A 25,877-nucleotide genomic window follows, 5' to 3' on the forward strand; every position below is an offset into this window, starting at 1 on the left:
AGCACAGATAAAAGAAAAAATAGATAAACTGTACTTCATCAAAATTAAGAACTTTTGTGTATCAAAGTATACTATCAAGAAAGTGAAAAAACAGCCTAGAGAATAGGAGAAAATATTTGCAAATCATATATCTGACAAGCAATTAATATCTAGAATATATAAAGAATTCCTACAATTCAACAACAAACAATTCAATTCAAAAATGGTCAAAGAACTTGGACAGACATTTCCCCAAAGAAGATATACAAATGGCCAATAAGCACACAAAATAATACCTAACATCATTAGTCATTAGGGAAATGCAAATCAAGACCACAATGAGATACCACTTCACACCTACTAGGATGGCTTTAACAAAAAGAAAAAAATAAGTAACACACGTTAGTGAGTATGTAGAGAAACTGGAACCTTTGCACATTACTGGGAGAAATATAAATTGGTACAGCCACTGTGGAAAATGGTTTGGTGGTTACTCAAAAGTTAAAAATAGAATTCACAGATGACCCAGAAAGTCTACTCATAGGTATATACCCAAAAGAATTGAAAGCAAGGACTAGAACAGTTATCTGTACACCAATGTCCATAGAAGCATTATTCATAATAGCTAAAAGTTAGAAACAACCCAGGTGTCCACCAACAGATAAATGGATAAACAAAATGTGGTATATGCAATAGAATACAATTCAGCCATTAAAAGGAATACAATTTTGATATATGCTACAATAGAAAGCAGAACAGGGGTTACCAGAGGCTGGAAGAAGGGGAAAAGGGGGAGTTACTGTCTAATGCGTACAATTTATGTTGGGGATGATGAAAAACTTCTGAGTATAGTTAGTGGTGATGAGTACACAGGGCATTGCAAATATATTTAATGCCACTGAACTGCACACTTACCAATGGATAAAATGATAAATATTTTGTTATATTCATTTTAACCATAATTTTTTTAAAGCATGTTTTAATAACAAAGTCTCAGGAATACCAAGTGATTTGCTAGAAGTCATACTAGTTGGATGACTAACACTCAGTCTCAATTTTTTAATCTCCATGACAACAAAAGACACATAGTATATTAGCTGCTCAGCATTAAAACAAAAGTAAGAAAAAAAGTGAGAAAACAGTGCCTGGCACACTTAAGTACACTAGCCGTGATCGGGAAAGCAGGCTCTGGAGTCACATTAGCTCCACTATTAACTGCATAACCTTAGGTGGGTAATCTAACGTCATGGGCCAGTTTCCTCATCTGTGAGATGTGAGTAACAGTTCTTACCTCATAAAGCTGTTAAATCAAATTAATACATGCAAAGTACTTAGAAGAGATCTTGGCACATGGTAAAAAAGAAGATTTCTACCTCCTTCTCCTCTTTACCCGGCTTCTTCTTCCTGTTTGTTTTTTTTTTTTTTTGAGGAAGATTAGCCCTGAGATAACATCTGCTGCCAATCCTCCTCTTTTTGCCAAGGAAGACTGGCCCTGAGCTAACATCCATGCCCATCTTTCTCTACTTTATATGTGGGACGCCTACCACAGCACGGCTTGCCAAGCAGTGCCATGTCCACACCCAGGATCCGCACCGGTGAACCCCAGGCTGCCGAAGCAGAACGTGCACACTTAACCACTGCGCCACCAGGCTGGCCCCCTTTTTCCTCTTTATCATCATCATCATTACGTATTGGCTGACACTCTCCAAATTACCTGGGAAACCGTCATCTGCATGTTACTTTGCCCACTGCAAAGCCAGACATCTCCAAATAAGACATCATGAACTCTCAGGGTGAAGTTCATTGTCCCAAAAGTCTGCTGTGCCATCATTTTATAAGGTCCACCAGGCTTCATCGGATCCAGTACCACCATCCAGCTATTAGAGTGTGCTGAAATAACAACAAGGCTCCATGGAATTAATCAATCAATTAATTAAAATGAAATTAAAGCCCAATCCTGTCATGTATCATACTCACTTGTGGCTATTCCAAGCCTCTGTGATAAACTGAATTCAAAGCTATAAAGATTGGCCAAATCTCAGACAAGTGAATAGAAATAATAAAAGCAGCACCATTTCTATCCTTAATCTGTACCAATCCCTCCTTACTTTTAACTGAAGCATTTACAGGAATAATAAGTTACCAGTTATAATCCTAAAAGAGGACAGACAAAAATACATGGAGATTAAAATTCAGGAGAGTTTAATAAAAAACATAAAATAGAAATTCTTATTATACTCTCGAACAGTCACTGTTAACATAATCATAATCTAATAGATTTACATAGTGCCCCAAACTAACTTGTGATTATCTGATCAAATGTGAGCACAGGTTAGAGATAATCATCCACGATCTGAAACTTCGCCTCACTGATGGTATCATCCTTGTTATCAATCCCCCCACCTCCTCCCCATAGTGCTACCAAGATTAATACTACTAGTGGTTCTGGGTTCTATCAACAGTTAACCAGGTGAGTGGAAAGGGACACATAAAGAAGGAGTGGGAGGTATATAAATTAACCTCTACAAAGAAGACATTTAGGCTTGCCCAATTAATTATTTTCACAGAGTTATTCACCAGACTTAAGGTTTTCGAACTCAATTAGGGAGATGAAAAGTTATCCAAGACCCTATTTCAGAAATTCATAGCATATTCCTTAGGAACCACCTCCCTACCACCTTCCTACCTCTCACCCACTCACCCCACCACCGCTGCCAACATCACACTTGGAAACTTAAGAAAGATATCTTGAAAATGGCAAAATTATGCATAGGAAAACCAAACAACATGAACAAAGTTGAAGAAACAAGAGTGAGAAAAGAGACTAAACAGATAAACGATCACTTTAAAATAAATATTCTTGGTATAATGCTGAAGAATACGAACTGATTTATAATTTGTGCCCACCAGATCAATGTAAGTTCAAAGGGAAAGAGTGGTAAGAACTGGAAATGGAGCATCCTAAAGTTATTATACCAACCTGTAAAGAATAATTATAAAAATACTGTCCAAGTGCCTACTATGTGGCAGACACTGTGCTAAGTTCTTTCTACTCAGCAAGAGCTAAGCAAAAGCATGAAAAGTCTCAATGCACGATTGGAGATTAGTAAAAGCTCAAACCATAAAGGACTGCTCAGAGTCTTGGGGGAAATGTCCAAAACCCTCCAGGCATCAGTGAAAGGGTGCATGTTTGCTCCTCTCAAAAGCACAACTGACTAAGCTTGCTACTCCCATGCCTAAGAGGTCAATTAAGCCCAGGACCAAATGCTCACTAGTGTTTTTATACCACTAATAGCCAGACATCGACATATTAAATGTATAATTCACCTAAAGCAGAAAAACCACTGTTTTGGAAACAGTGGGCAGCTAGTACAGATTGTGTCGGACAGGTGTGATGTGCTCCGTATGGCTCACTTCTGAGCAGGCAGACACTCCAATCTGTCCCCACTACACTCTTGCCAAGGTCTTTCCAGGCTTCTTGCACTGACATATCTTACTGGAGCTCTGTCCTCCTGCCACCAACATTACTCATTATTAGTGATGAGGTCAACCTACAGAAAACCTAGGACAGAACCATTTTTTAACCTTCGACTACTGTACAATCTATTCCTGGTGACTGCTATTAATTAGATATTTACACTTAGTCTCAATCCAGGCAACAAGGCTGGTGAAGAAACCTACCTTCACCAGAGCTTCAAAAAATTTTGCTGCCCAGCAATAGAAAGACAACAAGGGAAGGGGGAGACATTTGGGCAAACCATGGCAAAACCATCCTACTGTAGCCAGACAATGAGCAACCTCTAGGGCCTAAAGCATCTGAAGATAACCAGGCATCAAACCTGAGCCTTATTTCGAAGAACTGGTCTCACAAGGAAATCTCTCAACTTCCACAAAGACCTTGGAGAACTTCCTTCTGTGATAGTCCTCAAGCTGTTTCAGTTTCTAGCTTTTTTCCTCTCCCACTTGATAAAAGAAGAATAAACTCCAACACAATAATGGGTACTAAGTGAAGTGAACTGCCAGGCAAGGCAGGGGAAACAAGATCCACTACAGAGAAGTCACTAATGGTCAAACTAACTCGGAAACAACTCATTTAAAAGAATGAGGATTTACTCCCTTGTAAATACATACAAAGTAGAGCAGCCCCTGTGAAGACTGTTTCTTAGACTAAAGGCAAGGACAGGATTATAAAGGCAATGGCCACCACATCTCACAAGTCCTTGGCCTGTCAGATTAGGATTAACTGGTTAAAGTGGAGCTCACCACAGGCCAGTGAAGACCATTATAGTTTTTAGAAACTGTGTTGACTCACCAAATAATAAAATTGAGTCACCAACCACAAAGAGTTGAAGTTCACCATCCAGCTGGCTTTCTACTGATGATGGGCTTTCCAAGCAACAGTTGCTCTGGTTCCTCCTTCTAGGCCCTAGTCACTTGCTATTTTGTAACCTCTCTTACCAATCCAGGCCCAGGTTTCTGTAAATTCTCATTTTTCTTGCATTCAAATCTCTGCTTCCTCACATTCCTTCTCCTCCCATCTAGGAAGATTCATTTCTCTCCTTCATTATACAGCTACTTAGAGTGCCTACTGTGTGCCAAGCACTCCATCAAGCAGACAGAAGCCCTGGGTTACACTGACAAGAAAGCCATGCAAACTGACTGGGGCTCTGTGTTTTCGTGTCTAATGCTTAGCATATCTGGTGGCCTATTTCTTACTGTCTCTCTTCTCTTCATATTCCAGCCAAGGGCATAAATAAAGAACTCTCACCATTTTCTCTCCACCTCCCTGACCAACCTCCATCTCAAAATGGGAAGAACAATCAAAGGGAAAAAATTAAGATAATTTGTCTAGAGACAGGATTGGTCGTAAAGAGCTTTCTTGCTTTTTTCCTATTGCTATTCACATCAGATGTTAACTATTTTTCAGGTTATTGTGCCAAATCTCAGATGCCAAGAAGAGAAAAAGGAAAATTATCCATGACCTTTCCCTTCCCAAGAGGAAAAACCTAAAACTAAAAGAAGCAGCCCTGTTCACTTCTTCCCCTGCAGAACCCTGGCACTTCACAGCTGCGAACTGGTTCAGTAATTTGTGGAAGTGACTTGGAGGTAAAGAAGTTCTTACTGCCTAAACTGCCCCTCCCCAATGTGCATTTATTCTGTATAAAGTTCATCTCTACCACCACCAAATATGAAGGTAAAACCAAGAAAACCTAAAATACTTTTCTATCAATAAAACGTTTGTGCAAGTTTCTTAAACTATAGCATTCTGTGGCAGACATACGCCAAGGGGACCCCCAATAAGTCACACCCTTGTGTAATGCCCACCCCTCAAGTGCAGGCAGAATCTGTGATTTGCTTCCAACCAAGAGAAACTGACAAAGAGGATGAGACCTCATTCTTGTCATTGGGTTACATTATACAAAAAAGATGAAGGGGTTTTGCAGATGGAATTAAAGTCCCTAATCAGTTATCTTTAAGTTCATAAAAAGGGAGATTATCCTGGGTGGGCCTGACCTAACAAGGTAAGCCGTTTAAAAGAAGGTCTAGAGCTCAGAGATTTGAAGCAGCAGAGACGCTGCCATGAATTCTACAGGCACAAGGAAACGAATCTGCCAGCAACCGAAGGGACCTTGGAAGTAGATCATCCCTAGCTGAGCTGCCCTGGCCAATACCTCGACTGAGAGAGACCCCAGAGACATTTAGCAGAGACCTCAGCTAAATGACGGCCAGGCTTCAGACCTACACAAATTGTGAGATAGTAAAAGTGCGTTGTTTTAGGCACCTAAGTTTGTGGTAATTTATTATGTAGCATAGAAAACTAGTATGCATGCTAACACTGCAACCAGGAGCTTTTTATTTTTCTAAGAGCTTTAGGCTTTTTGTGTTTTTCTAAGTTAGAGAAAATATATCTATTTACCTCAATCATGATAAATTCAGGCAGACCCACACTCATTTTATCACCTATATATGTATCCACCATGTGAGAAGATATACCCTATTCTCCCCAATTTTATTCCTGGTGTCTGAAAGAATCATGACGACTCATTTGACAACATGGCTCGAACGGGCCCAGTCCCTGACCGTATTCCCAAGCATCCCTCAGGCTTTAATTTTCCCAATGCTTAAGCGTCAGTCTGCTGGACAAAACTTTTTTGTTGTTTAATTCCACTTTGCTGTGGGCACCTAAGGGATTCTAGGTAATAACTTAGATATTAATAGAGATAGACAGAGTGGCAAATTGAGGTAGTCTGGCTGAAAATCCCAGAGTCCTCATCAAAATTTAAACAGAAGTCAACCTTTCAACGTACCCTGTAGTGTCTCCCTTGAGGAACATTTTCTTTTCTGCCTTATGAAATTTCCTATATGTCTACCTCCTTCATTCCAAGTAACACTTTATCCATTGTACTTTACGGGCAGGACAGAACAAGATGCCCATTGAAGTAGGCTTGCAGCTTTATATAAACTGAAATACCTTTCTTCTCTACCAAGCAAATGTGAAGAGCCTACTAAATAGATCTACACCCCCCCACCACCAATAACAACAACCCCTTTTCCTGTGAAACTGCCATCAATAGTCCATGAATCACTTGGTTCCCTTAAGTTGCTGCTGGATATTTTAACTCCAAATGACGCATCACTTTGCAGTGAAGCAACTGAGGCACGACTTGACCCTAAACTACAAAATGTGAAAGGACAGCATGAGACAGTGAGCTCCTGGAGGACGGGCACTGTTTGTATTCTTCTTTGTATTCTCTAGGGTTCCTAGCTTGGTGTTTTATACATAGACAGCCCTCAATCGACATTTATAGAATTGAACTCTAAGTGAGCAAGTTCACTATCACTGTAAAGGAAAAGAGAGGCCCATTCTCTAATTCATACTTTTTATTCCTTCTTGTCACCACCTACCTCCCTGCCTCATCTCTGGCCACTCCAAATATTGGTCCTGAAATAGCCATGATAGGGAGCAAAACTAAAAGTAATGAATAAGATTATGTTTTCAAACTGAAATGCTATATATTAGGTGCTTTCTATTCTATCTCTACAGTACTATGTAGTCTCTGTTTTCTAAATTTTTATTGGTAATGTTAACTATTAGCACCAAGGAAATCCTATTTCTTATTTTTACACTATGCACTTCCTTGGATTTCTAAATTATCACCGTTACTGAGAGCACCACTACTTGTACTCTGTGCTGCTAATTTCTAAAATGGACAGGACACAAAAGGAAAGCACTGCTAGTCTCCTGAATTCTTCATCTTCCGTACATTCTACAAGTCACTAACAGCATTTAAATCTAAAAGAGAACAACTTCTCAATCAGCTTAAGCTTCCCTTTCGAGTCTCTTAGTTTCACCAAGTAACACTCTTACCTGAAAAAGTCTTAAAATCCAAGAACTAGAAACACTTACCTTGCATTTATGCCGGGTACATAGTATTTTAAAATGCCTGTTGAATGGAAATGAATTATGAAGAGCCTGCAGCAAGGTCTGGATCACTCTGGATTGGATATCAGTACCGTATATTGACAAGACTAATTAGGCCACCCTGGTTTTCAGGGGCCAATAAAATTTCCACAAGCTTCTCCGTCACATATGTATTCAAGTCACTGCTCAAACCACCAACTCCCACATTAACTCCACCACCCTTCAGAGCAGCCTCCTCACCTGCCTGCCTCTCACTTCAATATCCCACAGCTGCGTAGCTACCTCCAACTAAGATATAATCAGGTCTCCATTTGACCCAGCCCTGAGTATGCCTTCCTGCATCCCATAACTTCTAGCTTTGCTCCTCCGCACACTCTCTTATACACCTTTATCTCTTCTAGACAGACCTCTCTGCTCATGAAGACTGCTAATTCTCACCTTCTTGAACATCATCACAGCCACTATCTTGGGTCAACTCTTCACTGTCTATTGCCTGAATATCAATAATAGCCTGCTAACAGGTCCTACCACCTCTAGTCTTATTGATCTCCAACCCATCTTCCACAGTGCTGCCAGAGTAATCTCTAGAAAATACAAATCTGATTGTGTTATTTTGCTGCTTAAAATCCATTGATCCAAAACAGAGTATACACTCCTTAGCAAAGACAAACAAGCCCCCCTACATCTCCAACCTTATCTCAGATCATCCACCACCAGTCACATACCCCAGTGTTCCAGAAAAACCAACCTGCTTGCCATTTCTCCAATGATCATGCTAACTCATGTCCCCTGCCTTTGCCAGGCTCTTCCCTCTACCGGGTTTGCCATACTCATCTTTCAATATAAAACTCAGACTAAGTTAATTATCCCTCCCAAGTACTCCCATAGCACCCCATACTTCCCCATTATGGCATTTACCACAGTTAACTGTAATTGCTTATTAATATTCTGTCTCCTCCTCTAACCTATAAGCTTCAATAGGGGAGAGACCACATAATGTTTTGCTCATCACTGTATCACCAGTACTAGCACATTATCTGGCACATAGTTGGCACTCAATAAATATTTGAATGACTGACTAAATATTATAATAATAATAACAATAACAATGACAGCTGACACTTATTTAGTACTTACTGTGTGCCAGGTACTGTTCTAAGTATTTTACATATGTTAAATATGTTACATATATTTAATCCTCACAATAATCCTAAATATTATTATCTCCACTTTACGAATAAAGAAATTGTGACACAGAGATGTTAAATAACGTGTCCAAGGTTATATACCCATTAGTTGACAGAGTCAAGACCTAAACCCAGACAGTGAATTTCAGAGCCCACGTTCTTAATCTCTCCTCCATACTGCCTCTCCTTTAAATATGATTCAGTTCAAACATAACCTTCTGTGGAAACCTTCCCTTACCATCCAATCGGAGTTAGCTGTTTCTCTTCTGTATCCCATGACACCCCATATACACCTTCATCATAGCATTTATCACAGTGCACTGTACGACTTGGTGTCTATTTCCATCATTCCATGAGCTCCTTAAGGACAGGGACTTTGACTCAGTCTTATTTTGTGTGTGTGTCCTCAGTGCCTAGCACATAGTAAATACTCAAATAACTTTTATGGATGGATGGATGGATGGATGGATGACCTGAGCTGGAGCATGAGCATTCATTTTCAGATAATCCAGCAGGTGGCAGAAGACGACAAAAGCTGAACAGAGGATGGGCTGCCTTACCTTTCACACTGGTCACTTTCTTCATGATGGTTTCCTGATCTTGCCACAGAGTCACTGTCACTGTGGCTCCAGATACGCCATAGCCCCAGATCACTGCCCCTGCAGGCTCCTTCTGCAGCACCATGTAATCATGGATGTACGAAGCAAAGCGAAAACCAACACCTAAAAAATTTAGAAGAACATCATTGGAGAGATTCGTCACCAATTGAATCTGGTTAAACTGCAAGGAACAGACAGTCTTTATACAAGAGAATTTGAATAACCAGTCCTTTTAATCTTCTAAAACTAGATCTTGTTTCTCCTAATTAGGTAAGCAACATAACAAGAACAGTTTCCAACAATATGCATCATGGTACAAGATGACGAATAAGGAAAACTCAAAGAGCCTGGGGTAACCAATGTGCCATAAGCCTCCTCCCATTCAGAGCTCTTAACCTTCCTTTGCTTTCAGGGTTGGCCTAAGGTTTAACTCTTTCCCCCAAATCACTAAAATGCTCCTTTTTTGCACACCACAGATGGTATTTATGAGAAAAATAAGCCATTTCCTTCCCCTAACTTCCATTACCACACCTACTTCTCGTAGCTGGGAATAAAGAAGCCTGCCTCTCTCCAATACAGCCTTCTCTAATCTTTTCCCCATTCTTCATCTCCCCCTCTCTTTCCTACCAGTGTCAATTCCCCTCAAATAATTCCCCTTATTGTGGTTTTTTGAGAACCCATCGAAAATTCTAAATGAGCATTTATGAATATCTGTGACAAGTCTGCTTCTTTCTAAGGTAAATTCAGATAAACTAAGACACAAAAACTGAGGTCAGTGAGTGACAGAAGGTCAAAATATCTGAACAAAGGTCTTTCGTTGCAATGTTACCCATTTCACAAGCGAAATTATTCAAAAAGAACAAGAGGAAGAACACTTGAAACTGTGGATTCTATTCTAGAGAGTCACTAACAAGACTGAATAAGAACTCACCTTAATGAGATCATTCCTATTTTTAACATCCAGCCTATCTGAAGTATTTTATTAATAACAAGCATCTATCCAAATTATCTCAGTGAGTTCCTCATCAAAACTCAACAAAGAAAAAAAAACTTAAGTTACATCCCAATTTGTCTGAACAAAACAGACAAAAATCCTTAGAAGAAACTAATTAGCAAAATTAAGATTTTTTTAAGGGTTTTAAACAAAAATTACAGGCAGGAAAGAGAATTAGAACTAACAAGGTTGACATTTTCCTCCCTGCAAGATACAAGTGATGACAGCCCCTTAGGCTATACTTAACAGGGCAGCATAGCTAATGGGGTCTCCTACACAGACCCCGGGACTTATCTGTCCTACTGCTTCAAATAACAGCCCAGTCCCTAAACATCCTCAGCTCTCTCTTATGAGTTAGTTCCATCATAAAACCTACGTGACAATCAAAGATCATCCAGAAGGCCCCCAGGGCTTGAGAGGCACAGCTACCATGAGCAAAATGCTCTAAGAAGAGACTATAACACCCCAGGATTGCATAAGCACATTGGCAGCCTGCTAGAGGGAAAAGAAGAGGCACATGTGTGGGAGGGCCTAGTCTTGGGTAGGTGCTTCATATGGAACAAAAACCAAAAACCAAAGGCCTAAGAGCTAAGCAGAGAGAGGGAGGGGGTAGGGCAATGGAGTGAAGAAAACTGCCTGCCGCTTGCATACAAGCCAGTGCAAGTGAGGGGCTCAAAGAGACCTGTACAGCCAGTTTCATAGGCTGGGGGAAATACCTTTCCAAGTCAGTCTGTTTTCAGCAACACACATTTACCAAACCTCTTTGTGCGTGGCTGTATTCTGAATTAGAGAATTTTAGCGGTGGAAAAGATCTTTTTCACACCCTGAGGTATAATCATGTTATTTGCTGATCAATAGACTGAGACCCAAGTAGATTAGGTAATTTTATTAAATAGCTTGCATATTAATTAATTAATTCAACAAATATTTATTGGCGCCTACTATGTGCCAGGTACCATTTTAAGCACTGAGGAAATAACAGTGAAAGAAAAACAAAAAGAAAAGAGACAAAAATCCTTGCCAACAGGGAGCTTACATTCTACTGGGAGGCTTACTTGTGGCAGGCACAGTGTTAAACACGTTGCAGACATTAAACTTCTTTGACTGGTCTCAAATCACACAGATAGGTTTATGACACGCCTAGAAACCACACCACCTGATTCCAAAATTATTGCAATTTCCAGTCTGTCACAGTTAGATACTGGTGGTAAATCAAAGAAAAGTCATATTCCCTGTCCTTATAAAGCTCACAGTCCAAGGTGATAAGAGTAGACAGTGGAACATTACCAAGGAATTGAGCAATGGACAACAGGAGAACAAGAAAGGAGGCGGGACTGCTCACTGTTTTTGTCAAATACAAGACTCTTAACATTTGAATATTTTTTAGGTCTTCAATTTTCCCTTCATTTGGGTGTTGGAGTAGGAAAACAGGAATTAGTGTTCTGGGGAAGTTAAAAGTAGTCATTAAAAGTAGACTGACAAAATTAGGACAGTGGTTACCTCTGATGAGGAAATGGCGGGTGCACTGGGGAGGAACATCCAGTAAAACAGGCAATGTTCTAGTTAAGTTGGGTGAAGTGCCCATGGGTGTTTATTTGATTGTTTCATTGCTACATTTTTTTTTTTTTTTTTTTGAGGAAGATCAGCCCTGAGCTAACGTCTGCTGCCAATCATCCTCTTTTTACTGAGGAAGACTGGCCCTGAGCTAACATCCGTGCCCATCTTCCTCTACTTTATATGTGGGACGCCTGCCACAGCATGGCTTGCCAAGCAGTACCATGTCGGCACCTGGGATCCAAACTGCTGAACCCCAGGCGCCGAAGCAGAACGTCCAAACTTAACTGCTGCGCCACCGGGCTGGCTCCCATAGCTACACATATTTTAGTACTTTTCAAACATTACATGATAAACATGAGCACAGGGGGGATGATCTGAAGGAAAGATCTCAGGATAGGCAACAAAATAAGAAGGAAGGAAAATTTAGAGCACTAATGAATGAAAAATATAGTCAATGTCCATGAAAGCTAAGTAAGAATATGACCAAAAGTCAAAGATAAAATATTGATATTAAAGTTAGCCTTTAACAGAGAAACTAGTAAAACTATGGCCCTACTCTCTACCTTCTCCCAACCTCATATGCTTGACTCAAAGGTCACTGAGTGGGGATGAGAGTCAGGAAACGACAAGCGCTGCTAGTTTACACTTTTGTTAAACCCTGAAAAACCACTTATGGGCCGCAGCTTGTCTGAATCTGGGTACTTTTTGGGTTCACAGGTAGTGCAGCATTTTTCTGCATTTTGTCCGTTCTCCACCTCAACTTTCACTTCTTAACAGGGATGCTGGGGTCCACTACTTGAGTGGTGTGAAGGAAAAAAACAGGTCCAGCATTATCACTTTACTTTGCATTAGCAGAGAGGTTTCATGTTCCGGTTTCTCCATGGTTGTAACCCAGTGTCCAGCCTAGGGTCAAAAGAGAGGATCTGACCTGCACAATCGTCAAAATGAGTCACTCTCCTCCCCAGGGCTATCTATGCCTTTTTCCCCACCACCAGTATCTCTAAGCCACACCAGAAATCAAAGCTGAGCCTTCAATATTCTGAGCTAGTGAGGGGGTTGTATTTCTTAGCCCTAATCACCACTTAAACTAGTAAAATTTAATTCCCCCAAGGAACCCAGCCTGAAGCAAACCCTCCCCAAGGGTACCCCTGAGGGGGCAGAACTGAAATGTTTCCGATGACTCAGCCATCTGTTTCCAAATATTACCCAACTAGCTTCGCCCCTCCCCGCCGAGCTCCCCTGCAGTTATTCAGAGACCCTGGGGGCCTCAGTCTGGGCACATTTGGGCCTCGCCATGCAGGAAACCGAACTCTCCCGCTGCCCCACACGCTGCACCCTAACGGAGGAGGAAGAGAGTGAAGGAAGCGGACGACCGGAGCTCCCGCCCGGCAGACACCTGCAGCCCAGGCCCCCTCGGAGAGCCTGGCTCCGGGCCGGGGTTCCTTCCTCGACCTTGAGAGGGGGGCGCGGGAGCTCGGAGCCCGCGCAGGCCGACTGACAGGCAGGGCTCGGGCCAGGCCGCCTCACCTGCACTTATGTCGGCCCACAGGATTAACGGCAGCACCAACTCAAATACAAGCCCCAGGGGGACCATGCTGGCGAGGATCCACCGCCCCAGCGCCGAATTCCGGGCCGCGACCCAGGCGGGGGCGGGGCCTGCGCGGGGCCGGCGCGGCCGGACTCCGCCCTCCCAGGCGGCTCAGTCCGCGAAGCGGCCCGCGGCCGCCGGACGAGGCCGTTCCTCCTCGCTTCTCGGCCGCCGTAGTTGAATTTTGAAAAAAAAAACGGTTACCCAGCAACGAGAAAAACAACTGGAACCATCGGCACCAGCTCTGAGAGAACCAAGAGGTGAGGCGGCTTACCCCACTTCTTCTCCACAACCGAGGCCTCGCTTTTTCCCGTCGCCTCTCGTACTCTCTCAGGATCCCGGACACACTCCGGGAACCCTAGGGCCGACTGGGAGCCCAGGCAGCCCGTCTGCGAGCGCCTGAAAGCCCAGATCCTCGACGTCCCGCCCCGCGCCAGACCTGAGTCCCCCCTCTGACCGCCCCCCACGCCCCAGGTTGGTTCAGGGTCTCACCAGGCCTTTCACAGCCCTGGTCTGATTCGGTACCTCATCTCCTGTTCCCTCGAAAAAGAAAACCTCCAAGGATTGGGCCGCATCAAACCGTCTAGCCCCTCACCTCGACCCCTACCACGGCTCCCGGCCCTATTTGGCAGTGACCATCCTCTCGGACAACCAGGCCAGGTCCCTGAGCGTTGTTTGCATACTCAGTGGCCCAACCCCTGCTTGAGAGCTGTATTTAATCGAGCCCTTGTATTCCAAGACGGGAAACGAAGACCTGGTCAGGGCAAAACCAGAAAGTACAAGAATCCTAAAGCTTTGGAGACGGATTGCGAAATCCTGACCTTGCCCTCCCCATCCCCGCCCCTTCCAGAGCGTATGGTGCTTTGAGGAAAGACTAAGAGTGAAACTTCTTCATTCAACAAATTAGAGTAATTTCTAGAACAAGGAGTAATTTTTTTTTTTAATTTTAGACCCTACACAGTGTCTTCTTGGCAATTTATCATGAATTTTTAACAATTATTCTCACTCAATTCCTGTGGGATATCAAAAATTACCCTCACCTTTTAAAGACAGAAAGAAGAGGGACAGAGAGAAAAAGTACTATTGTTGTAGTGAAAAATCTGTGATTTTTGTAAGTTTTTAAAAATGATTTGTCCTATTAAATGGGTCTGTATTTATAATATTCTAACTAATAATGGAGAATTCAGAATTCTTGGGAAGAAATGGATGGACGTGGGTTGTGTTGGGGAACAAAGAATTGACAATCAGAAAATTTGGGTCTCAGAAATAATTTGCTGTCATAGTTGTGATTATATAAGTGAAATCAGACAAATTTAAACACCGTACTCTTTAATGAATCTCTAGGTGCAATAGGCAGTTCCTTCCAAGGAGATGTCGATTCCATTCTCCAACACCCACTACCGAATTCCTCAAGGATTTGGAAATCTCCTTGAAGGGCTGACATGCGAGATTCTGAGGGAGCAACCGGACAATATACCAGCTTTTGCAGCAGCGTATTTTGAGAATCTTCTAGAGAAAAGAGAGAGTAAGCTTTTTTAAAATAGACATTTTTAAAAGAGTAAGAGACTAAGCATTTGGTTATGGTGAAACTTGCTTAAGACTACTCCTATTCCACGGAAAGCCTTTATGAGGCAGCTAGCTTCAAATGATACTTAGTGCTATTTGAAACAACATGTGCCTTTTTGACAGGTTCTCTTAAATCACATTATGTCACATTATTGAAAATTACCAGTTTATTACCCAGACCTTCTTTGTTGTATTCCTCATGGACACACTGGTGGAAGAGGACCTCATGAGATCATCCAGCCGAGCTCTTCATTTTCCAGCAGGCCATTCCTGTGTATCTCAGGCAGTTGACTGTCCGTTCTTCCTAGGAGGAGAGTTCGTGGTTTTCTTTACATTTTGATTCTTCTTACTTGAAAGCATTCTAAGTGTGTAAAAAATAATTCTGCACTCCTTAGATTAAATACATTGGTATTCGCTGGGGAACATGAAACTGTTCTGCAATAAAGGCACAGAGAAAAACTGCTTTGAAAAGTGAACTTCCACCTTGGGAAGGTAGTTTATATTCTTTCTCTGTACTCCCAAGGTGCCATCCTGCCCAGAGACTAAGATTCAAGCTAACAGTTAGTCTTTGGTTAAGAGCCAAAGCAGAGTTTCTTCACTTTCCTAAGTAAAATTTCCAAATCTCCAAGGACTATCAAGACCTGACCCAATGGCCAAAATTGGAATTATTACAGCTATAAGTATCTACTAAAATCCCATTCTTGACTAGAACAACCATTTTTTATAAGCCGTTGTCATCATTACGTTTGATTACGATATTCTAACAGAGCGGTAAAGGTGGCTAGAAATAGCCACATTCCATTTTAAATCAATTTACAAAGGGAAGAAACCTACCCCAAGGCTTGAATTGAAACAACTCCCATATACACTGCACAGCTCCACCCCCTTGCCTTCTTTGTCCTACCCTGGTAAAGCTCAAAATCTCTGCCAATTTCCAGAATGTTGCTGGTCTTTTCTATATTCAGTCAGTGGAATATTTATTGTACAATCTGAGACTTAAGTGCCACAAAAAACCTGTTAAGAGAAATCCTTTAGGGTAAGAGATGAATTGTAATTAACATTAATTTAATTTTGTTACTATAACATTAATTTTACAAATTCATGCAATAAAAAAATCTGTAGTCATTTACTTAATTTTAGACCTCAGAAACATCCCATTACAAAAACATTTGAGTCATTGTTACTGGATCATGATAATTAAAGCAATTGGTGATTCAGATTAATGGTCTCAAAATACTAGCTCTGTAACTAAAAAAAAAATGGGTAAAACTGTTTCAAAAAATTTTGAGCACCACACCCATTTCCGCTCATGTAAACCAAAGGTGAATTATCCAACTGATATGAGTAATACAATTTAGTCTCTCCAAAAGGGAAGAAAAAAGTCCTCTAGGACAGTCTCTCACGCAATGTGAGAATTTCCTTGCTGGCATTCTTCGTAGGTAATTACTAGTATTAATTTTGGTTTTTGTGATAGGAAATGTGTTGGTATATAATGAAAGTGGCATCTCAAATCAGTAGGGAAAAGGTGGGTTTTTTATTAAATGGTGGTGTGATAAAGATGGAAAAAGATAAAATAGGGTCTATTCCTTATATCATACACTAGGATAAGTTCCAGATTGATTGGAGATTTAAATGTTTTTTAATTGAAATTACACAAATAGTAGAAAAAAACATGGATGAGTTTCTCTATAACATGAAAGAGAAAAAGAATTTGGTTAAGTTGCTATAATTATTTTAAAAGTCCAAAAAGCAATTAGGGAAAAGATTGATAAAATTGACAATATAAAAGTAAACTTCTACATGGCAAAAATCAACACGGGGAAAATAAAATGACAAATAACAAACTGAAAAAAGTATTTGCAATTTATATCACAACAGGTTAATAAATCTAATAAATAAAGAGCTTGTAAAAACAGTGAAGGAAAAACCAAATGCGGCCGGCCCCATGGCGTGGTGGTTAAGTTCTGCACATTCTGCTTCAGCGGCCGGGTTCACAGGTTCAGATCTTGGTCAGGCACAGACCTACACCACTCATCAGCCATACTGTGGCAGTGACCCACATACAAAGTAGGGAAAGAGTGACACAGATGTTAGCTCATGGCTAATCTTCCTCAGGAAAAAGACGAAGATTGGCAACAGATGTTAGCTTAGGGCTAATCTTCATCAGCAAAATAAAAAATAAAAATAACAAAACCAACAACCCTGTATAAAAAACGGGCAACAGATACCACCACCACCCTCCCCCATCAGATTGGCAAGAAGCCAAAACTTTGCCAATTTATTCTAGGCAAGGCTAGAGAGGAAATAAGCACTCGTATGTTGCTGGAGTGAGAAGAAGGGGAATTTGGCAATATCTACCAAAATTATGTATGTATTTAACCTTTCACCAGAAATTCCACTTCTTCTCTTTTCATTGCATCATTATTTGAGGAAACAAACCAAATATCCCTAAATAAACTAGAGTACATCCACATAATGGAATAATATGCAGCTGTAAAAAAAAAAAGAATGAGGAAGATCTCTATATGATGCTATGGAGCGATCTTCAGGATGAAGTGAAAAAAGTAAGGTGGAAAAAAGTGTGTTTAGTATGCTACCAACTATCTAACAAGGGGGTGTTGATGTGAATATGTAGCTGTTCATTTATATTTTTTAAATGGAAGAGTAAATCTTTACAAAATTTACATTTACCTCTAGCGGGAGAAGGAGCAGAGTGGAGGAAACAGGGTAGAAGCTAGACTTCTCTGAATATATCCTGAATTCAAAATCATAAATGTTTAACATAGTTATAAAATGGAATTAAATTTAAAAATTGTTAAGCAATTTTTAAAATTTAGAAGGAAAGTGAAGCAAAAGAACCAGCTAGTATTGGGTGGGTAGCATAACCACACAGAAAGGAGTTATTTCAAGTGACTTTCTAACACAGTAATTTGACTGTCTATCCCTGATGGATATAGCCTAAAAGCAAAATGAAGTAAAAAAAATTCTTAAATTGTTTTCAGTAGTCATTGTTAATAATAGTATAGTATAGTTATTTTGAAATTATTTTTTATATATTGTAGGACATAGCAAATAAGTAACTATCCTACTGTCATTAGGAATAAGATTTTTAGTGTAAGAAAAATGATATACAAGTACAAAAACGAAAGAAGTAAATAAAATCCTGTAATCCTAAATTCGAATTGAAAAATATCAGTGTGACCTCATGATATATTTTCTCTTGAAAAAATGAAAAAAATATTTTCTAGCTCTGTACATTTTTTAAAATGCCTCAAAATAATGACCAACCCAGAACCAGTGAGCACCTAAGCCCTAACCTGTGGCCTTCTGACCACCATTTCCCAGGAACCAGGGCTTCTTGGAGAACTAGCTAATTCCATGAACTGGGCAAGAAATATACAAGAGGAGCCTGAACATCTTGCCATGCCAGAAAATAAAGAAACTATCGAAGATTACTAGAGTTATTTCCAAAGGACTCAGGAGCATCTAAGTACCCGAGAAAGCTCCTCCTGGACAATTTTGGACAATTAGAGCATCAATAAGAATAATAAATGCAATGAATGAAATTCATCCAATTTGTTAAATACTCATGAGTTCAAAATGATTTTTTTAAAATAAAAACAGGGCCAGCCCTGGTGGCCTAGTGATTAAGTTCAGCACACTCCACTTTGGCTGTCTAGGTTCAGTTCCCAGGTGCAGACTTACACCGCTCCTCTATCAGTGGCCACATTGTACCAGTGGCTCACATACAGAATAGAGGAAGACTGGCAACAGATGTTAGCTCAGGGTGAATCTTCCTAAGCAAAAAAATAAAGGAAAACTCCTTGAGAGGATCCTAAGGAACCAAGTGATTATTCTGAAAACTGGTAAGTTATGGGAAAGAGTCAAATCTTTAACCTGTCTTTTCTGTAAGAACTGTATTTCAGGGTAACCAAGTAGTTGATGAAGGAAAATTTTTCTTTATTGAGTACTCCAGAAATTAAGAAGCAATGATCAAATTAAAACATAAAGTATTCTTGCCAAAAAAAAAACCCTGAATCAGATGGAACATATACATCTAACTAGCACAGGAGATTCAAAGGCAAAGATACTTGTTGAAAATCATCATGGGAATGCAGTCAGAAATATCTAAACTGTGGAAAACTCTAAAGGAAAAATGACTCAATTTCCTCAACAAATAAATTGCAAGGAAAAATTCGGGGTGGGAGGTAGGAAGCTTTCAATTAAAAGAGATTTAAAAGATGTAACAAAAGGCTGTATGTCCCCATTGTTTGGGTCCTGATTTAAACGAACCAACAATAAATAAATAAATAATGTATTAGACAGTGGGGGAAATCTGGATGGCTGATCATATTAAGCAATTGTTAGTATTTTTAGGTGTGATAATGGTATTGTGGCTTTGTATCTTAGAGATGCATACTGAAATAAATATTTGTAGATAAAGTAAGAGGATGCCTGGGATTGGCTTGAAAATAATCAGAAGTGAGGGCAGGAAAGTTGGAATTAGAACTAAAATAAGATAAATCATAATTTATAATAATTTAAGATAAATATAAATTTAACAATTTATAATTGTTGAATCTGAGTAATGTGCACATGGAAATTTGTCGTATTAGTCTCTCTGCTTTTCTAGATTTAAAATTCTTCATAATGAAAAGTTAGAGAAAAATTCTGTTTAAATATAGGTAGTTCTTCCTGTGTATGTCAACTGGCTATATAATATGTCTCATTTTTTTAAAACCTCCCCCATCCTTCTCTTTTCCAAACTTCCTTACTATTTAGCATTTATTTTTATACATTTTCCTGTGTTTACTAATACATGTTTATATGTTGCTATACTTATATTTTAAGTATTGACATTTGTTTCACTCTCTCCCATTGTATTATAAATTCTATGAAGGCAGCAATTGTATTTCTTTACTGCCTTTCTAAATATCCTCAAAGGCTCATCTGATGTGTAATTTGTCATCATACATTTATTGGTCACTGTTTATCTCTGCAGTGCTAGGCTATGTACAACATCAATATCATTTTCAGCTGGCAGTAAAGAACCTGTGATTCGAAAAAGAAAACTTTTGTGTTACTATTCTAGATTTACTTTAATGAATTCGAAATGACTCTGCAATTATTATATTTTTATTATTTAGAAACCAACTTTGATCCAGCAGAATGGGGAGCTAAGGTAGATGACCGCTTCTATAACAACCATGCATTCCAGGTATGGTCCTGTGAAGCTACTGGATTTGGTTATTTCTTCTCTCTGTTGCTAAAACAAAGATTATTGGGATCTCCCCAGAATCATGAAAATTGTGAGAGGCATCACAAATACCTTATTAAACTTTTTCAGTTGTACTGTTCTTTCTGACAAAAAATTCTTTTCTAAAATATCTGAATCGTGTACAGATACTTAGCTCAAATTTAAAGATGATCAACAGGAAGAATGTACTTGAAAGCTAGAGAATAATCACTCTCATTTGTTCTTCAAATTTTATTGACTATCACAGTGCTTAGCAATAGCAGATAATATTTGTCGAATTAATAAATGATATTTTGTAAAATAAAACACTATTTGTCCAATTATTTCATTATCATTGACTTCTTACAAAAGACTGATTAGAATTAAAGATGGTAATGGTATAGAGTTTTCTCTGTAAAACTAATCTGTTTAGAGACTGAACCTGTCTTCTCCTTAGCAGCATTCTCAAAACCAGCCTTTCTCAACCAAGTTTCCTCAAAATATAAACCCTAAGCCAAAGGCACCCATTGCATGAAAGAAATCAATGTCTCTCCTTTGTATCTAGAATGATTCTAGTTATGTACCATCCTTGAGACAATTGAGAAAATAGTCACTCAAAACATTCTGTACTGTATGGTTGAGATGAGGAACACTAGTTGAGAAAGGCTGTGTGGGATCTAGTGTCATTGGTGTCAACTGGAAGCTTGGTGAAAATTCAGTCACAGGCCCTACCCCAGCTCTACAAATCAAGTTGAATTTTAACAAGATCCTCAAAGTAATTTGTAGATATGTTAAAGTCTGAGAAGCACTACTGCAGGCAACTGAGATAATACATTAGCCACAAAACAACAGCAGATATTACAATTAAAAGGACTTAACAAGTTCAAGTTTTGATGGTGTTCCACAGCAGATTTGGAGAATTTCCTGGAAAAATATCTGTCACTTATTCCATGAGTTTAAAAGTGAAGTTCCATCCATTTGTGTCTGCCAGATATGGGGGTATTTTATTTCCATTTAACTGGATTCTCTGTGTTCATGTTTAATTGAAATCAAAAAAATAATTTTTAAATCCTTGTGTCACATAGCAATTTCAGGATTTTTTTTTCTTCTCTTTTGAATTCAAAAGACTTTGTCTGATTAGCTTACATGTCCTTAAATTTCTCTTTTATGGATAAAAGAAGCTCTTTCCCTAGGTTGTGAATTAGTAATGCCTCTATTTTGAAGGAAGATTTTAATAACCATGTAAAAATGGGCAGAGGTAGTTTTCCTTTTTCTATTTAAATCATTGCCCACAGTAAAACTTGAAGTAAGTTTGACTCAGTTTTTAATCTACAAACTTCATTAAAAAATCAACTTGACTTCATACTATGGAACACAACAATATTTATTTTGTTTCCATTTTAGAAACTACTGGCACTTCTTTTTTATACTTTTTTCAGGTTTTTTACAGCATCTTATCAACTTTTAGTATAAGACACTGGTTTGTTTTTAATATCAAATAATGTCACACACATTCCAAAAGCAAAAGATCATTTTTTACCAGGTCTTTCATCTTTAAATTTGTTCATGCGTATTTCCTTAAGAGTTTTCATTTGTTTCCTCTTTTTCCAACCTGCTTTCCTTGTTGAAAAATCAGTGTATATTTAATTCCCACTATTTCTCAATAACTTAAAGTAATATTTAATTACCTTTAAGCAGTTTGATCCAAGACTTTACTATTTTGGAAACATTGCCTATCTGGCCCTCTCCCCTCTCCCCAGGAGCAAGAATCACCTGAGAAATGTGAGCCTGGCAAAGAAAAGTCGCAGACATCTGTGAAAGAGGAGACTCCAGTCACAGCCTTGGTAAGTTATAGTTTCCACGTACTACTGGATTCCTACAAAGAATGATATCACTCAATTTAAAATTGTACTCCAAATGTGGATCTAGTCTGTTATCCATATTGCTAAAATTATGATTTTGCTTTCTAGATAACTAGCATCGTGATAAACTAACTGGTGGATCATTTTTAGTGATGCCTCTTATAAAGGAAAACTCATTCTTCCCCTTAAAAATAAAATCTTATTTTCCAAGATTGTCAGTGGATGGAAAAATCTCACCGAGGGGAAGAACAGGCAGAGCTCACAGCGCCAGTCTTGATCCTTCAGGTTCACCTTCCACACTGGAAATTTTTCACTAATTGATGCTGTCACCACTACACAGTGTCAAAGGTTCAGAGATAACAAAAGGAAACTCACAGGGAATTACATACAATCAAATAAAATGGGTTTACACGATGTGTCTTACTCACCTTCCATGCATTGCCCGCTACAAAAATGGCTTCCTGCCTGACAGTCTGCATTTAAACAATAAAGACTTAGGAAGGGTCCACCCTCAAAGATAGCTGTATTTAGTGGTGTGCTACAGCCAGCTCTCAAGAGACAACTGGGCACATCTCTGCACGGCCCCATGTTCAGTAATGTCACTTTGGTAACTTGAAATGAGTCACAGTAAAAGTATTAAGACCATAGCAAATACTACAAATCAGGACTTTTTTTTCTGGAGAGCCAGTTTTTAAACATTTACCAGCATATCACTGTTTATATTCTTCGTAGTCCAGACTCAAGAGGAGCAAGCCTAGTGAGAAAGAACACACTCTTTACAATGTTCAAGGCCAAACTTCTGAGTTCCTTTCCATGTCTTAATGTCCCAGTTAGTTACCCAATAATTGACACCCAAAATGGACCACCCCCTCAAAGAATACCTTACCTCCTATCCAGTGGGACATAACTTTTCCCTATAATCTCTATAAATTATCCCAGAATTATATCAGTACAGCTCAGTCAGCCTAACATTGGCATAACATGCAATGGGAGATCAGGGAAGAAGAAAAGGAGTGTCATTTTCTTACATCTTTAATAGGTGCCCGTACACAGGTTTTCGTGACTTTGAATTGAGATCCCATTGATTTCCAACTTCAGCATAATTCATTTGCCCATAGTGGAGCAACATCTCGGAGGATTTTATACCATTCTGTTTGCATTTAAAGGTTTTAACAGCTAGATTTGCCTCATTGTTTGTAATGAGGGGGTGGGGGTGAACAACCTAAAGATCCATCAATAGGACTCAGTAAATAAAATACATCAGTACAATGTAATGCAATGGTATTATAAAAAAAAAAAAAGAATGGGCATAATTATATACTGAATAATAACATAGAAAAAGAGAACCAAGATATATTCTTACCTGGAAAAAGTAGTTGCAGAACATTGTGATTAGCATGATTTCATTTTTTAAAGAGGCATACATATACCCACATGAATACTTTGTATATGGAAAAATTTTGGAAGGATACATATACTCAACCCATAGTAATGGTTACCTCTTAGGAGTAGGATTCGGGAAGTGGGAGAAAACTTCACTAACAGCGATATTTAAGTTTTCAAATGTGTGTGTATCACTTTTATGATTTAAAAAGATATATTAAAAGCTATATATCTATTGAATTATACACTTAAAATCTGTGCATTTCACTGTCTTAAATTATACCTAAATTTTAAAAAAAAGAAGCTATATACAAAAATTCAACCAACCATATTAAAACTGACACTATCAAACTAAATGGATTTCTCTTTGGCTAATCTTTGAGAAATTAAGAAGTGAACACTTTAATCTATTTTATGTAATCATGATTGTTTGAAACAGCACATTTACTATTCTTCTTGACATTTTTACCATGCTTCAAGAATTCTTAACTATTTTCCCTCCCCAAAATGTTATTGCTCAGGAAACTGTTAAACAGGAGTTATTTTGGGGGGTGAAAAGTTGGCAATGATCTTTTATTGAAGAGATGTATAAAAGTGTGACAACATAAAATGCCTGCTATTTTGGCATTAACCATTTGGTACATATACAACACGGCAATATATAAAATTCCCTCAGGAAGCAACAGATCTCAATTGTTGCACCCCTAAATTGATTAAACTTTTGCACTTATTTTTGTGGCATCAAGAAGTCTCTTACTTTTCTCCTTTCCTTGAAGGAAGCTTCTGAAGAAGATAAGGATAAAGAGGAGAATGCTGCTGTCAAGATCCAAGCAGCTTTCCGGGGACACTTAGTCAGAGAAGAGGTGAAGAAGATGAAATCGGATGACCATGAAGAACAGCAAATAGAGGAAAACTGAGGAGACTGGTTTTGCCCCCCAGGAAACATGAAAAAAACAATCCAAATCCATCAACCTTGTTGTGATTGTCGTTTTTTTCTTAGTGAGATTTAATGTAGTGAAATAACATTTGCTGCTGTTATGAAAATCTGTCGTGAGCATTTGTTTAATAAACATGCCATTGAACACATGCCTCTTGAAGATTTCTCTGAGATCATGAGTTTTATTTATACTTCTCCCGAGTCTATGTATAGAGACCCTTGGATTTAGAACCGGAGAATCTTGAGTTTTCAGAGATCTCAGAGGTTATGTGGTCTAACCATTATCTAATGAATAAATCCTGTCACATCCCTGAAAAATGGTCCTTTAACTCCTATTTTACTCCTAGTGATAGAGAATTTCACTGCCTTTCAAGGATAGTCCATTTAATTTTTGGGTAACTCAAATTATTAGAAAGATAAGCTGAGTCAAAAATCTGCCTCCCTATAAGTTTCACCCATTGATTTTCATTTATCATGCATGCATTCAATCATTTATTGAAAAGTGTATGGTGCATAATTCATGTGCTTAATAGTTTAGTAGTAAATATCTGTTCTTATACTCATGCAGCCAACAGTTTTTTTGTTGTCTTGCTCTCCAGAACCACACAGAATAAGACTGATACATTATATTTGAAAAAAACAAAAGCTATCATAACATCGTAAATACTATCTTCTTCAGCTAAAACTTCTCAAGTTTAATGTATAAATGATAATACCTGTTGCACAAACTCAGAGGCCTTATTTATTTTATTTTTTTCAAGGAAACATTCAAGCCCTCAGTGCCTTATTTTCAGAAAGTTCAGTTTCTCCTTTTTGAGGCTTCCCTACCCTTAAATATCCAAGAAACAGGGGGTTCATGTCTTAGACCAAAAGATGCAGTTCACTTCCCAAAACGAAATGTGGAGAAAGAGTCTTATTTAATTAATGCTGTTGCCTGCTACCACAATAATGTAGCATAGTCCAGCAAACTGAAGTAATGTCCTGACTGGTTCAGATTTCTGTCTGCACCACAGTGGATGCCCCATGCTTTGGTGCTAGGGTTACACTTCTCTTAGTTCCCCACACAGCCATTGTTCCCCAAAGCTCAACAACATGCCTGGGTGTTTCGGTCTTGAGCTTCTAAAACTAGCCATGTGTTATGCATAACAAGTGCTCTCCTGCAAACACTTAGATCCTTGTCTTAAGCTCAGACATTCTCTTTCTGCAAAGCAGTTTTATTTCAGGTGCCCCGTTGCCCTTCCCTTTCACTGAGACTTTATCAGGCTGTACAGGTTCACCCAGGTGATCTTCTCCAGTCAAATGCAGATGACTTACGCCAATGATTTCAAGGTTGCGGCATAGGTTCTCTAATCTCCTCCAGGCAGCCATCCCCTTTCCAGTGTCTTACTGCCACTAGAGAGCTGCATACCAGCTAAACACAAGTCTCTAATATCCACTGGGTCCCTTCCTCCCCTCCTTAGGCCCCCTCCTTTCCCAGGCTTAGAGAGAAAAAAGTAATCAACTCTCCTCTAGGATTCCAGCTTCTTGTTCCCTTAGTCCATTCAAAGCACCAGCCTCCAATTCCTT

The 25,877-nt window shown here is 39.1% G+C and overlaps 2 protein-coding genes across 2 annotated transcripts in view; one reads left to right on the forward strand and one right to left on the reverse strand.

The window, feature by feature from the left end:
- SIAE (sialic acid acetylesterase) overlaps nt 1-13,493 on the reverse strand; it is a 37,710-nt gene extending 24,217 nt beyond the window's left edge. The window contains exons 1-3 of the mRNA XM_008521088.2: nt 13,267-13,493; nt 9,150-9,311; nt 1,694-1,869 (exon numbers count right to left, since the gene is read on the reverse strand). Coding sequence (XP_008519310.2) covers nt 1,694-1,869; nt 9,150-9,311; nt 13,267-13,333 — 405 coding nt within the window. The 5' untranslated portion in view covers nt 13,334-13,493. The remainder of the gene's footprint in view (nt 1-1,693; nt 1,870-9,149; nt 9,312-13,266) is intronic.
- SPA17 (sperm autoantigenic protein 17) lies at nt 13,450-24,460 on the forward strand. The gene is made up of 5 exons (XM_008521090.2): nt 13,450-13,587; nt 14,672-14,852; nt 20,041-20,111; nt 21,890-21,973; nt 24,151-24,460. The coding sequence occupies exons 2-5, from the start codon at nt 14,699-14,701 to the stop codon at nt 24,289-24,291; spliced, it is 450 nt and encodes a 149-aa protein (XP_008519312.1). The 5' UTR covers nt 13,450-13,587; nt 14,672-14,698; the 3' UTR covers nt 24,292-24,460.
- Nucleotides 24,461-25,877: the final 1,417 nt, after the last annotated feature.

This window comes from Equus przewalskii, chromosome 6 (assembly GCF_037783145.1).
Source record: "Equus przewalskii isolate Varuska chromosome 6, EquPr2, whole genome shotgun sequence".
Taxonomy (NCBI): Eukaryota; Metazoa; Chordata; class Mammalia; order Perissodactyla; family Equidae; genus Equus; species Equus przewalskii.